Source organism: Lynx canadensis, chromosome B2, assembly GCF_007474595.2.
Source record: "Lynx canadensis isolate LIC74 chromosome B2, mLynCan4.pri.v2, whole genome shotgun sequence".
Taxonomy (NCBI): domain Eukaryota; kingdom Metazoa; phylum Chordata; class Mammalia; order Carnivora; family Felidae; genus Lynx; species Lynx canadensis.
In genome coordinates this window covers 118223708-118236287 of record NC_044307.1, presented here as the reverse complement: position 1 = coordinate 118236287, position 12580 = coordinate 118223708, and the positions used below count along the sequence as shown (strand labels likewise).

Genomic DNA, 12580 nt, shown 5'->3' with positions numbered 1-12580 from the left:
CCTGAGCAATATGTATGAGAAAGTTAGATCTCACACTCTTGCTAATCTATTTTTTTCTTAATTTTTACCTTTTCCAGTAGAGTAAATTAAAATTAAACTTAATCATTTTTATTGTAAGAATGTTGAGTATTTTTAGGTTTTTAATTATTTAAAATTTTTCCCATTAGTTGCCCATTCCTATTTTGTATTGGCGTATTTAACTTTTTTTAAATGTTTTTATTTAAATTTCAGTTGGTTAACATACAGTGTAATATTGGTGTACAATTTAGTGATTCGACACTTCTATAAAAACATTATATTCCTTATAATTATATATTATATATGTATACATAACATTTTTACTTTTTGGTAGCCAAATCTATTTTTTATTTTTATTTTATAATCCTACTTTAGATTATTATAATTCTATTTTATTTAAATTTTATATTTAATTATTTAACTAGGAGCAATTTATCTGGGAGGTTAATCAAACTGATGAAAACATAGCAATAAGTCAGAATCCCCACACTTTGGGGACTTTTGAGTCACAAACACCCAGGTCTTTTGGTCTTTGGGTCAAATTTATGGTTTATCCTTGCTTCTGCCTAGTTGACTGTCAGAGCTAATGGGTCAGCAACACAGACTGTGATCTTCTGGGTTCTTGCTAGCGATGCAAACTGTGAGCTCTGGCTGTTAACTTGTAACAGAAGCTGTTACCTTGTAACTGAAAGCACTGGCTAGTCTGAAGATGTCAGTTCTTCCAGAATTAATTTATGAATTCCAATCAATGTTCAAACACTGTCATATGTGTTTACTTAACTATGGTACTAGTGTTTATCTGGAAGGACAAGTGGGCAAAAAGAGATAGAAATTCTTGGCAAAAGGTTCGCATTCCCGATATTCAAAATTCCTATAAAATTACAATAAATGTAGAAGCACAGTACTGGAGGGGCGCCTGGGTGAATTAGTCGGTTAAGCGTCTGGCTCTTGCTTTTGGTTCAGGAATATACAACCAAGTCAATGGCTTCCTCAAGCTTAAGTATACCTGTAAACTGAGAACTCAGTATTCCCAGCTCTCCAGTGATCTTTCAGACCTTGTCTGCTATTATTTCTTTCCATGTGTTGTCCACTCACAGGTCCCAAGACATGACTTGTTTTGGCTATTTACTTGTAGTGTATTCTGTTGATTCCACCTTCTCTGCCTCCTTCACCATCTAAACTGTACTTTTTGTTCAGATTCCAAATTAAGATTCATTCAATCCATTTCCAGAGAGTGGGGAAATCTAGCCTATAATGCTTTTCGTGGCACTATCATAATTGGCTCTCGATTCTATCCTGCTTACAGACCCGTCTTATGTTCTTGTGCTTGGTGGGGCTTCTAACTTCTTTATCACCATTCACCCTGCTCTGAGCTCCCTAGGCAGTAACCATTTTGATGACTAAGGCAGGCCATGTATTCCAGTTGACTATTCCAGTTTTCATACCTTCCGGTCTGGTGATGGCTGGAATGAACAATGGCACAGAGTGGATGAGACGTTCTGCTTCACTGGAGTTCAGTGGTGTCATTTCTTCATGCCATGGCAAGGCTCCACTGACGGAGTTGCCTGGACACTGCCCCAGGTGACTGCCATATACCTGTTTTTGTTCCTCCACCTTCCTTCTTTTTCATGAATGGGATCTGATTTTTTGCTAAATGGCTTGTTCCTTCAAGTACAGCCACAGTAAGAGATGTTCTTTGCCAGAGCAGTATGAGATGTTGATCCAGGAGAGGACTTAGGCCACCGGCAAAGCTTTTAAAAATCCTTTTATGGGGGCACCTGGGTGGCTCAGTCGTTTAAGCGTCTAACTCTTGATCGCGGCTCAGCTCATGATCTCACAATTCGTGGGATGGAGCCCGCATCAGGGTCAGTGCTGACCGCTCCAAGCCTGTTTGGGATTCTCTCTCTCCCTTTTTCTCTGCCCCTCCCCAGCTCATGCGTGCTCTGTCTCTCACACACACAAAATAAATAAATAAACCTTAAAAAAAATTCAAAAAATCTTTTTATTGCCTCAGCTCTGGGCCTCTGGGAAAATAAAAGGAAGAGTGCAAACGGCAAGAAAAATGAAACGTTTTCATATTTTCTTTAAAAGTGCTTATTTGTGGTTGATGCTGTTATATGCCACATCACTCTTGACCACCACATTCACGGCAGTTTGCACTATCTTCCTCTGGAGCTTTAACGAATTTATTAAATAAAACTTGCCCTTAGGTTGCTTTAGCTTACCTCTTCCTGGCTTTAATTAGATGTGATCCTGTAATATTTAATGGAAATTTATTTTATTAAAGTATAATCTAATCGAATAATGAAAATAGTTTGACCAGAGTACTCACACATAATGTTGTCTTACTCTTTCTTTATTATCGTGCCTTAAGATATTTAGTGATAACACTTGCCTCACATTATGAAATTTTTTCAGATGTTTCTGAAACTGCTGGATACGCAGTTAAGCGGCTGGATACATATTTTCTCATTTGACGTATCTTCTATTCCCTTATGATGTCTAAGATCATAAATAATACATCCATTGTTTATGTGAGAGGAAGTTGCAAGGTTGCTACTTAAAGATGTTACATTGTTGCCAAAGAGATATTATTTTCTTAAATATTTAGAAAAACTAATGATCAAAAACTATACTTTAATCTGAGGATGTACGTAAGAGATTATAATTTGAGAACTGTTTTGTTTTTCCCAGAGGTAGAATTAGGTAAATATCGGGGAATTTACACATATGAGAAGATTTCCAAGTACTTAGTTTATTTTCCTTTTTTTTTTTCCATTGATAGCCATCAATGGACAGTGCCTTCTGCTTGGCATACCTTTTAATCTCGGAGTTTAGAGAATTGTGGGTTTTTTCCTTTCCTTTTCTATTTTTTTTTTAAGTCTTACTCTTCACAAGGAAGTCAGAAGTGTGACAAGAAGGTGTGATTTTTAATTTACACCAGAGTCTCGCAAATAATGACTTTTCACACCGAGCTAGTGCTGCTTAGCCTAGGGGAGGAGCTTTGTGGCTACTGTTGTCTTAGCAAATTAAATCCACTGCTGTAATTCAGCAAGACATCCTTCTATATTTAACCCTTGTTTTCGGCTTTGCAGCTCGGTGTTTGTGAATGCTTATTACTTTGTAGTGGACTTGTCTTCTAGGAAATGGATTTTGAAGGCTGTTACCTTTTCAGATTGTGCGGAGTATGAAAGGTAAACGTGTTTTCCCTTTCCACCATGCTAACTGCGATGTTGGAAATTATAACTGATTCAAATGCACAAACATGAAAAATACAATAATAACAATTTTGAGAACTTCTAGCGATAAAATTTACATGCATGATCTAATAAAAATTTCTATCTTTCCTTAAGGCTCCAATTTCTCTAAGAGAAGCTTTGTCCTGTCTTTATAGAAGAGCCAGGGTCTTACTGAACACCTACCTCATTTAGATCAAGAGTTAAAATAGGAAGTAATGTTAAAAGATGAAAAGTTTTAAGTTTTTTCAGTTCCTCCCCAGTGCATTTAAAATAATTTGGATTGAATTATAAAACACAGGGAATGAGCTGCTAAGAGAAATTTTAAAGATTATTGAAATTGCTATACTTTTATGAGGTTCCTAAGCAGTTGCAGAAGAATAGTGGCCTGTAAAAATAACTGAACAGTAAAGGAACATAACTTGCAAACTTTGTATGCACACACTCATTTCTGATTATGAACGCACTTAGTTATTTTCTCACTTTGAATTTGCCCGACACAATTTTTTTTTTAAGTTTTCAATCAATGTGCTCATTTTTCCTAGTTATCTAACCAACCATAAAGTTCTAGCACTGAATAGAATATAGAAGAGTATTAATGGAAGGAAGGAAAGAAACACTCAGATTCTTCTGAGAAATCTGGCTTCTACTTCCTCCTCCTGCTAAAACAAAGTCCTCAGAAACACTACAAGCTAGCTCTCTTTCCTAGCTGGGAACATCAAGGGGTTAAACAATCTTGGTTTACTAAGAATCTTGTCAGGCTTTTATCTGATCCTTCCTCCCTTCCTCCCTGCCTCCCCTGCCCACCCCTTTTGTAAATGTCAACCACTTCCTGATGAGCCTAGTAGTGGTGAATTTCACACCTTTCTTTTCTTTGTGAAGAAACCTGGGTGTTAATGGTACAGGATTGGGTACCATTGTACGGCTTTGGCTGTCTGTTAGTAAAGCTGAGGGATGCCTGTGGAAAAAAAGTAGGAGAAGGTGAAGAAATTTGAGAAATGAGACTAGGAAATAGGTTCAAACCAGTCTCATTTTTTTAAGAGAGTATTTGTTTTATTAGTAACTTTTAGATGTGTATTCGGAAAAGAGTAATTTTCAAGAAGCTTAGTATTGAGAGTTTAAGAGTCTGGCAGAGGGAGGAGCTGAGATTAGAGAGCTGATTGGAAAACAAAATAAAAATAAAAGAACAACAATCAGAGAGAAAAACTGAAGAATCCTTCTCTGACCTTTTATTCTACAGGTGTATTTACAGGACACAGCAATGGAAACTTGGTCAGTTGATCAGGTCTGCAGTTGGTTGGTGGAGAAAAACTTAGGAGAGCTAGTTCGTAGGTTTCAAGGTGAGTTGTTTACACTTTGAAAAAATCTTAACACAGCAGCCTAAATATTGAGTGTCCTCTCTTAACTGCTAATTACTCTCGTTGCCTAATGCATGTGAATGGGGGTGTGGAGTCCTTGCAGTAGGGAATTTTCCTTTTTCTACTGACCGTGGTAGAGTTTGCATTTGACCTAGCATCCAGAGGAGAATGTAGTATTTCAAAAAGAGCTCAAATAAAACAAAGAATTAAGAGTTAAAATACATATTTGATGTATGCATTTGGCAATTGCTTGTATCTTTAATGCAGCATGTGTTCTGTTTGGTGTGGGATTTACAAGTTTTGGATATTGCCTGGGTGGTACTAGTAAGAATGATTCTCTGAAAGATTTTTTTTTTCCTTATAAAAACAATGCCTGTTGCAGAGAAATTGGAAGGGGCAGGCCTTAATGTGGAAGTAAAAAGTGTTATTGCGACTCCATGTTCTGAGACTTTCCTAGGAGCAGAGAGCAACTGGGAATGATGCGGTATCAGTGTTCTATCTTTGTAAAAATAGAGATAATATTGTAACTTCAGAGGACAGGTTTAGAGGATCCTTTTAACCCCAGATACAATTTTGCTTGTTCAGAGTGCTGTGTGTTATTACAACGCTTTACCAGGCAAGCGTGCAGAAACATTTTTTTTCTTTCTCCCAGAGGAAGAAATAAGTGGGGCTGCTCTTCTAGCACTTAATGATCGGATGGTTCAGCAACTGGTAAAGAAAATTGGGCACCAGGCTGTTCTGATGGATTTAATTAAAAAATATAAGCAGAAGAGTCAAAGACTGGAGCCCCCTGGAAGCCCTAGAGAAACAGCCCCTCTCCAGCGAGCAAAAGCTGTCTCACCGTAAGTCTGGTCCTGAATGACCTTCGTGTTGAGGCTGTGCTTTCCCCAAGCACAACGTTTGGGGTTTAAAACTCTGAAAACTGGGACCATTTTCAGCTAGATGGTGTGTACAGTATTTCTAATATCTGCATTAGGGACACTTTCGCAAAGTTTTATGAGTCAAGATACATTTTTTTTTTTTTTTTAATGCGCCGCTTTTAAACACTGACTCCAGTTGTTAGGGAAGTCCTGTAAACCGGGCGTTCCTATACAGAAGGCTCTGTAGCAGGTGGTTGAAGTGTCCATACAGCAGGAGTGCGAATGGACTCCTGAAGCTTGGGTCTTAAAATCAGGTTTGGGGAAAGGTATCTCTTACTGTTCCTTTGCTTTTCCCCAAACTTGTTTATTTATTTATGTATTTATTTATTTGCAAGGATTTCTTATAGTGACTAATTTATAATCTCCTCTAGAGGCTTGCATGGTATAATTTGCTAAAGACTCTTGCCACAATGAGTTTTCTAATTTCTCCCTAGAATGCTAAATGCTAAGATCACATCCCACAAAAATCATGTAGAAAAAATTGTGGTGCCTTTGAGGTTCAGGGATGGTTTTGTTTGTTTGTTTGTTTGTTTGTTTGTTTTTATCACTGACTAATGCAGTGAAAAGGAATGATAGCAGGAATTACAAAATTAAGATGTTCACTTTACAAATCTACGCCCCAGGATCATTTCAAGCATTCTGACTTGTTTTTTTTCCCCCATATTTTGAGACTTTTTGCAGTTTCTAGTATTAAATAATTATTCATTAATTTTTAACAGAAGATTATGATGTTGATGAATACCATTCTATGTCTTTAGTTTTTCAGATCGTATCTATAATAATATGTATTCCTGTCTTGTTCTTTGATAGGGAATACAATGTTAGGGAGACGTGGCCTAAGTAATTTTATTTCTAGAATATTTGGTTATTTGGAACATGGAGGGGAAAAGGTAGTCTTGAAGGAATGGTCCACGATCAGCCTGAAGATTCTACCATCTGATTTATTTGAAGGATTTCTCTTAAACGTTCTTTTGACATATCTATGTAAAATCACACTCATCAATATGTGACTTTTGATGAAGTTCCCATTGTATGCTTCTATTCCTTTCCAGCAAAGCGTGGGTGTGAACCTCAAACAGCTCTCAAAGTAATTCCAAGCATTCTTGGATGAGTTGGACTTTTGCACTGGAAGTTCCCTTCAGTTGACTGGAATCTTGATATTGCTTTAGGCACAGCTTGGAAGAAAACAGACAGCCTTGTTTCCACTGCAAATCAGTTTACAGTGTTCTCTAGTAAATGAGAACTAGCAGGACTTCCAGGAAATCTGGGCTTAATTCCTGGTTCTACCACTGCCTTGCATTAAGTTAAATGTTGATACTCCTGTTGCTTCTTCTGTAGGTTGCGAAAAGTAATTCAGTACCTAACTTCATGTTAATTCACTGATGTTGGTTGTAACCTAAGCTTTGAGAAAATCTTTCCTCCTTCAAATAGTCTCATTTCTTTGTTAACCTGGTTAAGGAAGCCAGTTTCAAATATTGCCAAGACTTGGAACACTGGTAGTCCAGGGATTTTTGAGTGGGGGCTTTCACTCTACCCAGGAAGTAGCTTATTCACTTTAAGGATTGGTTAAATTAATCTGGTACAAAACCACAGTTGCTGGTGGGGTTATTGGTTATATTTGGTTAAACGCTTATTGGCTATATTTGGTTATTGTCAAATATGTTGTCATTTGACAAATGTATTATCACATGGGAATCATGATAATGAAGAGTGGCATGAGAATATGCTATTTAATTAAACCCTTTCAGGAAGTGCTAAATAAAGAAAGGAACTTGGTGCAGTAGAAAGAACCCTAAAGCTGGGTATCAAAACACTTGATTTCAAACCTCTCTTCTGATGATAGCTACTCCTCTAAACTTGGAGATTTGCTTGGCTTTTTTAATTTTAATTTTTACTTTTTTGGAGTAAAGATTTTTTTTAATATGAAATTTATTGTCAAATTGGTTTCCATACAACACCCAGTGCTCATCCCAACAGGTGCCGTCCTCAGTACCCATCACCCACCCACCCCCACCCCCCATCAACCCTCAGTTTGTTCTCAGTTTTTAAGAGTCTCTTATAGTTTGGCTCCCTCCCTCTCTAACTTTTTTTTCCTTCCCCTCCCTCATAGTCTTCTGTTAAGTTTCTCAGGATCCACATAAGAGTGAAAACATATGGTATCTGTCTCTCTCTGTATGACTTATTTCACTTAGCATAACACTCTTTCCAGTTCCATCCATGTGCCTACAAAAGGCCAGATTTCATTCTTTCTCATTGCCACGTAGTATTCCATTGTGTATATAAACCACAATTTCTTTATCCATTCATCATTTGATGGACATTTAGGCTCTTCCCATAATTTGGCTATTGTTGAGAGTGCTGCTATAAATATGCTTGGTTTTTTTTAGATTCAACTGCAAAATGAAGTGGGCAGAATGAATAATGCTTAAGACTCCTTCTAAAGAGTCTATAGTGGCATTCTATATTGGAGATTGCAGATGGGTTTCGATGTGAGTGCAGATTTCTTTTAGTGGCTAATGGTTGTCTAGTATATTTTGAAAAGTATTTGTAGGCCACATCTGGAAAGGATATTTGGCATCCTATTTAGATGTGAGCAAATCATAGGAATATGTACTAGGTAGGAGTATTTACAGTTGCTCTTTGGTTGTTGTTCTTATTGGAGCTGGTAGAAGAATCACAGGCCGCCGGAAAGTACGAAAACCGAGCTCAGCTCCCGGCTCTGCTATGCAGTAGCTTGTGGTGGTGAGCAGCTTTCTTCTCCTTCTGGGCTTCAGTTGTATCACCCATAAAGTGAGGGAGTTAGTGGACTGTGGTTTGAAAGGTGTTACATTTCACAGATAATACACGATCTCCCAAAATGGCAGAGAGCGGAGAAGCAATCGGATGGAGTTAATCACTTTTTTTTTTTTTGCAGGCTAAGGATATTAACCCATAAGGATATGTTCAGTTATCGCCATCATTTCAAAGAGGACTAGATTGCCGTAAGACCATTTATAAATATGACCAGTTGGCGAGAAAAGCACTGGGAAGTGGTGTCAGCCTACCTCCTGGCACCTATGAACCACTGCGTGAGATGACTCCAGTGCTCCCGTGTTACTTTTATTTTTTATTTTTTTCCGTTCTCTTAGTCATACCCCTAACGTGGAGCTTGGAGGTGGACACAGATTATGGTGTCGTTATGGGCTGTCTTCTACCCTCCGAGCTGCCATGAGATCCAGTGGTTGTGGCTCCCGTTGAACAGCTCCTAACCCAACTCTTCTTTCTTGGTGACAGGGATGAACAGTCCTCTAGCCCAGCCAACCGTGGGAAGCACACACCATCTTTCTATCCAGCTGAAAACCTTGATAATGGACTAATTGACCAAAGAGTACTGAAACAGAGGTGGGGTTGCTGACTTCTAAACATTTTAAAGCCAAATGATAATATTTGTCTTTATATTTTGAGATTTCATCTGTTTCGATGTATTTCGAAAGCGGAAACTTTTTGTTTTGCTGCAAGGGAATCTTTTATCAAGTGATGAAGAGATTTGGTAAAAGGTGACGATGAAAATTTATGAGCTTTATATTGAAAAAGTGAAGTTTTGAGATGATACCAAGCATCTTTCAAGTACATGTTAAGGAGAAAGAAGATTTCTCTGTCATAAACTGGGGTGATTGGCAAAAGCCACGAAAACGGAATTTATTTAGTGAGTCGTGTCCTCTAGCATATGCCTTTTGTGGAGTCTTTGTTTTGGCTCTGAATTTTGTAGTTGTGGTTGTTTTTAACTTTACTGCTCTTGATGGAGACACTGCTTTGGTAAACACTTCCTTATATTCCTACGTTGGATTTTATGTGGTAGTGTATTTCAATATGTGGGCTACGTTGGAACAAAGGGAACCTATAGACCTAAAGAACTAGACCCAGGAATATGAGAATCAGACAAAGTTCTGGGGGCAGTTGCAGGTAAGATGTGGTGCAAAAGTCATGATAGCTTATACAGCATTTCCGGTTCCTGGTCTATGTGGTTCATGCACTAGTCGTGATGCATATGGTTTTCAGCCACCGACCAGCAAATGTTTTCCTTTAAATGTACTGTCATTGAAGGGAGAAGATGTCAACTTGCGTAGGAGAATAATCAGGCAATAATCAAGCCGGGGTGTGGCCCTTTATAGGTTTCACAAAACTTTTACATTACTAACTTCTTTAGTCCACAGCAGTCTTGCAGGGTGGTCGTTAGTCTCTCTTTTTTGTAAATCAATAAAACTGAGATTTAGAGAAGTCAAGAGGCTTCTGGAGAGTTTTCCCTAATATGCTATTCTCACCTCAGGCAGGATCTAGGGCCATCAGGACAGGACCTCAGGGGACGAAGGGCTGCAGCCTCAGACCTCAGGCGCCCGGTCCCAGTAATTCCTCAAAGGCAGGAAAAAGCTGCACCTTTGATCAGGAGCGCTTGCAAAATGGGCCTCGGATCTGGGGTGCCCTCTCTGTCCTCTTTCTTCTTCACTGTCTTCAACCTTGCGTCCCATCCCTGGGCACAGAGACCCCAGCTCCTGAAGATCTCTCAGCGTTAGGGCCCATCGCCTCCTGTCTGGGGTGGTGAACAAGAAGGTGGAAGGCAATGACCTAGGTGAGACTTAGTCCCGATGGTCTTCCTATGGTTCAGAAGATGTAAAGCCATTTTAAAGGTGGCTTCATTCTCCTGCTTTCTGCTCATGGGTGCTTGTTGATTTCAAGGGCTTTCCTTTGATGTGGCTCTGGGTGTATGGAATAAGCCATGAGTTCTCAACTACTCTTTCCGTTAGCTTTAGCTCCCAAAAGCAGCAGCAGTCCCTTCTATAACTGTTCAGGTGTGAGTAGGGAGAAGAGGAGAGATGATTAGACCCAGTAGTGCGACCCTAGTACCACGGTGAATCAGTATCCAAATCTGCACGATGGGAATAATAACAATAATACTTTCTTCATGGTACTTCTGTGAGAACCATCATCTAACCATGGATAAAGCCTGCCAAGTGCTGAGCACAGTGGAAACACATGGGAAATACTCAGTGTAGCACTATCACCGCTCCGGGAGCACTGTTCCAGGTGGTATTGCCACTTGCCATCGGACTTTTCTCTCCCTGCTTGCTGCCAGTGGGGGGTGAGGACACAACCTTTTATGGGTTCTGTAGGTCTTTTCTCTTTTTCTAGGCCTTCTCGTGACATTTCATCCTCATAATGGTTCTGTGATACCTGCAGGGCACGATGATTATTGCCATTTTTTTCACACGGTTGGTCAAAGGAAAACTTGCTGGGCCTCATGGTAATTCTCATTCTTCATAGAACTTGGCAAGGGGGAGAAAAAGACCTGGCTGAGAAATGGAAACAAATAGGAGGGTTTGGAAACCAGAGCCAATATTCCTAGACCTTTCTCTGTAATCAGTAAGTGTTTCCTAAGCTATGTGACTGCCCCTCACTATCCACAAGCACCTCAGAGTTACACATGTTCAAAAAATGAACTCGTGTCCCCTGCCTTAGTATGTATTTGAGTGCAAGAGACACAAAGCCACTCAAGCTAACGTAAGACAAGGGGAGTTTATTGTAATGAAAACATTTCACAACACACAAAGGCAAAACATGTAAATTCTCTGGGCCTGGAGGAAGCTGTCCTTGCACTCACGGAGCCATGCGATGGCCATCTCTGTCTCTGTTCTGCTTTCCTTGTCTGCCTCATTCCCTTGCTTCTCCTTCGCCCTAGGAGGGTGGATTTATCCTACCACTCATGGCTGCTCTGCCGTGTGCAGACTGGCTGGCGTATGAGTACCTTGCCATAGCACTGGCTCCACATTAAATTCTCCCTGAAAACAGCTCAGGTTATCCTAGTCAACTGATTCAGTCTTTCAGTGTTGCTTAGTTCGGTGCCCAGGGAAGGGAAACTAAGGGGTCCAGCATGGATCAGCTGTCTCCTCTTGGGCAATCAGTTGTGTTGTGGGTGGAGAGAGATTAAAGACAATGTACCTACTTTAAATATTTTCACTCCAGTTCTGCCCTTTATCTAGAGCCGTGCCTGGCATGGCACAGATTTTCTCCCTTCCCACAGCCTATCTCAGACAGGGGCTCCATCATCCAGCTCCGTATCAAGGGAGCCACCCTTGATCCCTTCCTCCTGCCCATCTGCCTAGCATGCTATTCATTCAACAGGGGTTGATTAAGGGCTGTTGCATGGCTTTTGTATCAGGCTGTGCTGTTCCCTTCCCTTCCCTACCTGCTCATCTTTGAAGATTCTGCTCAAAATCCCTCTTTTAGAAGAACCTTCCATTTTGTTATTCCAGGCCGGGCAAAGAGCCCTGCATCTGTGTAGTATCCTCTACGTGTCTCTTGCTTGACTTTTAAAAGTAGTTAACGGAACTGGTTGCTTTAAAGTCTTTATTCGCTCATTAGACTGAAAGCACCTTCTGGGCAAAGACCATGCCTTATTTGTCGTTATAAACAGCGCTGGCACAGTCCTTGGCACGCAGAGTCTACGTAGGAGTTTTTAAATTGAACTGAGTGTGTGTATGATCCAGTGAAAGACTGAGTGTATCTTCGTGGGGCAGGATAAATGTTTGAATAACGTCAATTTCCTTTGCGATCTGTTGATACAATTCATACTAAATATGCTGACTTTTTCACAGGGCTCAACTCCAGGAGTTTATAAGCCACTTACACATAACAGGCTAGAAAGCTTACATTGTTTGGCTCGAAGGCTTTCGTGAAGCCACGTGCTTTTAAGAGACAGGGAGGGACAGTGGAACAAGTGCCCACTTTGGGCATGCACCTGCTCTGGAATCCTGCCTCCACTTGTTTGCCAGGTGGTCTCAGCACAACAGAGGGTGGGAACATCCACCTGCATGTGTAGTTCGTGAGGTCCAAATGGGATAACATATTCAATTACCTGGCATCTATTAACACACCGTACAAGGTGGCTGTCGTTCTTGTGATATTTTTTCCATGAACACGTGCTTTCCACTCAGATTATTTGCAAACAAGAAGAAAAAGAAGGCTCCAGAGTCAAGCTGTTTACCTGACCTTGGCTAAGTCTCTACTAGAGATG

At 40.0% G+C, this 12580-nt stretch overlaps 1 protein-coding gene across 3 annotated transcripts in view; it reads left to right on the top strand.

Moving 5' to 3' along the window:
• Positions 1-4144: 4144 nt before the first annotated feature.
• The window catches only part of SAMD3 (sterile alpha motif domain containing 3), a 56981-nt gene continuing 48545 nt past the window's right edge, over positions 4145-12580 (top strand). The window contains exons 1-4 of one of the 3 annotated variants that reach the window (XM_030316318.1): positions 4145-4235; positions 4495-4594; positions 5265-5454; positions 8806-8913. In XM_030316318.1, coding sequence (XP_030172178.1) covers positions 4516-4594; positions 5265-5454; positions 8806-8913 — 377 coding nt within the window. In that variant the 5' untranslated portion in view covers positions 4145-4235; positions 4495-4515. The other 2 variants (XM_032593244.1, XM_032593243.1) reach the window with 2 other exon arrangements.